At 54.7% G+C, this 2,607-nt stretch overlaps 1 protein-coding gene across 1 annotated transcript; it reads left to right on the top strand.

Annotated features, from left to right (window-relative positions):
* The first annotated feature begins 415 nt into the window (after positions 1-415).
* Positions 416-2,401, top strand: LOC123093444 (homeobox-leucine zipper protein HOX13). Its single transcript, XM_044515417.1, has 3 exons — positions 416-756; positions 1,151-1,548; positions 1,645-2,401. The coding sequence occupies exons 1-3, from the start codon at positions 705-707 to the stop codon at positions 2,143-2,145; spliced, it is 951 nt and encodes a 316-aa protein (XP_044371352.1). The 5' UTR covers positions 416-704; the 3' UTR covers positions 2,146-2,401.
* The last annotated feature ends 206 nt before the right edge of the window (positions 2,402-2,607 follow it).

Here is a 2,607-nt window from a genome sequence, read left to right on the forward strand (position 1 = left end):
TGCTGATGTAACAAAGAATTGAAGAAAAGAGAAAGGGTTAGAGTAACATAGGTAGATACCGTAACATAATAAATGTTATACTATTTTGTGTCATGCATGACCATAAATAAGATTATCTATGATACTACTCTATGATACTTTGCATTATGAAGATAGTATCATACACTAGTATCACATGATACTACTTCACTATGAGTAGCCTCAGGAATTCCACGTATGAAAGACTTATTTGACAATTGTCATGGACAATGTGTGCGGTAAATGTAAATGCTGCAAGGGGATGAACTGATCCCGACGCACGAATAACCGGGCCAAGCTGTCGACACCAAGTGCCAACACATGAATGATACAAAAACCTCTGCCACATGATATCTCGGCGCTGTCCAACCGGAGCGCCGGGCCAGGCTAGCTCCCTGCTTTTATTTATACGCCATCCCATGGGCTCTTGCATCAGTTGATTGCTGCTGCAGCGAGTGACCTCACCTCCCCTCCCCTCTCCGGCTCTCCCCCGTCCGTCCTCGCTCCCATCCAGATCGTCTCTGCAATCACGACACCCGGAGCAGGGCAGAGGCCATTGGCCGCCGCGAAACAGAAGCAGTGCGCTTTGCAGCTCCTCTATCCCCCACATCGATCATAACTAGAACAGTCCCCATTTCCAGTTTCGAACCGCCTCTTTCCTCCTCGAGCTGCGGGGTTGCTCGCGGATGAAGCGGCAGATCAAGAGGCCGACCCGCAGCCAAGAATCGCCAGAGCCAGGTATTGTTTATAGCTGCCGCGGAAGAGATCTCCCTCTGTTTTTGGTGTACTTGTTGCTTGCTTGATGTTGGTATGTACTCCTACTCCTACATAGCAGTACCATCATCGCTTTTGAGCTTAAATTTTGGTAGCGCAAAGTATGTGCCCTTTTGACATATATGGAGCTTACTTGGATCTATGACATATTCCATTTGCGTCGAGCGATCGAAATTGGCATGAGCATTCCTGCTCACTCTATGCTCCGACTGTCCGACAGTATGTATGTATGCAGTCACCTTGCATTTGGAAGCATTTTGTGATCTAGGCAATTATGGAACACAAGTGGTTCTTTGAGGATTAGGTGTGGGAACTAGGGAGAGACGGACACGAAGCTAACCATGTTGGCATGTTGCAGGGGAGAAGCTGGCGTTCGCTGAGAAGGAGCACCTGCTCGCGGCTTACATGGAGCACGACGAGCCCGAGCTGGAGGAGGCCGACGAGGAGGAGGAGGAGGAGGAGCGCGCCATGTCGTGCGGGCTGGGCGGCAAGAAGCGGCGGCTGGCTTTGGAGCAGGTGCGCGCGCTGGAGCGCAGCTTCGAGACGGACAACAAGCTGGACCCGGAGCGCAAGGCCCGCATCGCCCGCGACCTCGGCCTGCACCCGCGCCAGGTCGCCGTCTGGTTCCAGAACCGCCGCGCCCGGTGGAAGACAAAGCAGCTCGAGCGCGACTTCAACGCCCTCCGCGCCCGCCACGACGCGCTCCGCGCCGACTGCGACGCGCTCCGCCGCGACAAGGACGCCCTCGCCGCCGAGGTACTTGCTCCATTGCTGCCGCTGGTGTTAGCTGTTTGACACGCGTGGCCACGTCGCTTGATGGTTACTTATCTGTGCTCTGTGTCCCGCGTTCAGATACATGAGCTGAGGGAAAAGCTGTCCATCAAGCCGGAGACGGCGGTGAAGGCTGAGGCCACCGGCAATGTCGACGCCGCGGAGGAGCGCCTGCAGCAGGCGACGATGGTAGGCGCGACGGTCTGCAAGGACGGGTCCTCGGACAGCGACTCGAGCGCGGTGTTCAACGACGAGGCGTCGCCGTACTCCAGCGCGGTCTTCGAGCAGCAGGGATTCATGGGGTTCGGCGCGTCGTTCCTGGACTCGGCGTCGGCGGCCGCGGCCACCACGGGCTGCTCGTCCCTCCCCATGCTGGAGCCCAAATGGCCCGGCGCGTACCCGTACGACGCGAACAGGTCCGGCGGCTACGGCTTCACGGAGGAATGGCTGGCCGGCTCGGACGCGATCGTCAACGACGGCAGCTCAGCCTTCTTCTCCGAGGAGCACGTCTCCAACCTCAACTTCGGCTGGTGCAGCAGTGGCGCCGAGGGTTTTGATCTCCAGAGTTACTGTAAAAAGTAAGAAGGTGTCACTGTCCATGCAGCGACAGCGCGTACTTACTTTCTACTGGCTAGCTACCTTAGCCTAGCTAGCGGACAAGAGGGGCAGCAATGGTGGAATTTGATGAGAAGGGTGAATTGCCTGATGAATGGACCTCCCGCCATGGAGGGAGGAAGTAAATGTTAGTACTACTCGTAGTACAGTACAAAAATAACGGTCTCTAGTCTAGGTTTAATCGATGGTGTAAAAAGTTGCAATCCAAGCAGCCGTCCCTACATTCTCCTGGTACCTGAGTCCTGCTACTGCTAGCTGATCGTAACATTTTGGCGTGTATCACTTCGTTGCGACAAAATGGTCAGAGTACACGCCAATGGAGGGACGTACAGGTTTCAGACTGAAACACACTGCTCAGGGATAGGGATTCATTGTACCAATGAAACACACTTCTACAAATTTTTTCTAACTTGCTTCAGACATCGCATT

Source organism: Triticum aestivum, chromosome 4B (assembly GCF_018294505.1).
Source record: "Triticum aestivum cultivar Chinese Spring chromosome 4B, IWGSC CS RefSeq v2.1, whole genome shotgun sequence".
NCBI lineage: Eukaryota > Viridiplantae > Streptophyta > Magnoliopsida > Poales > Poaceae > Triticum > Triticum aestivum.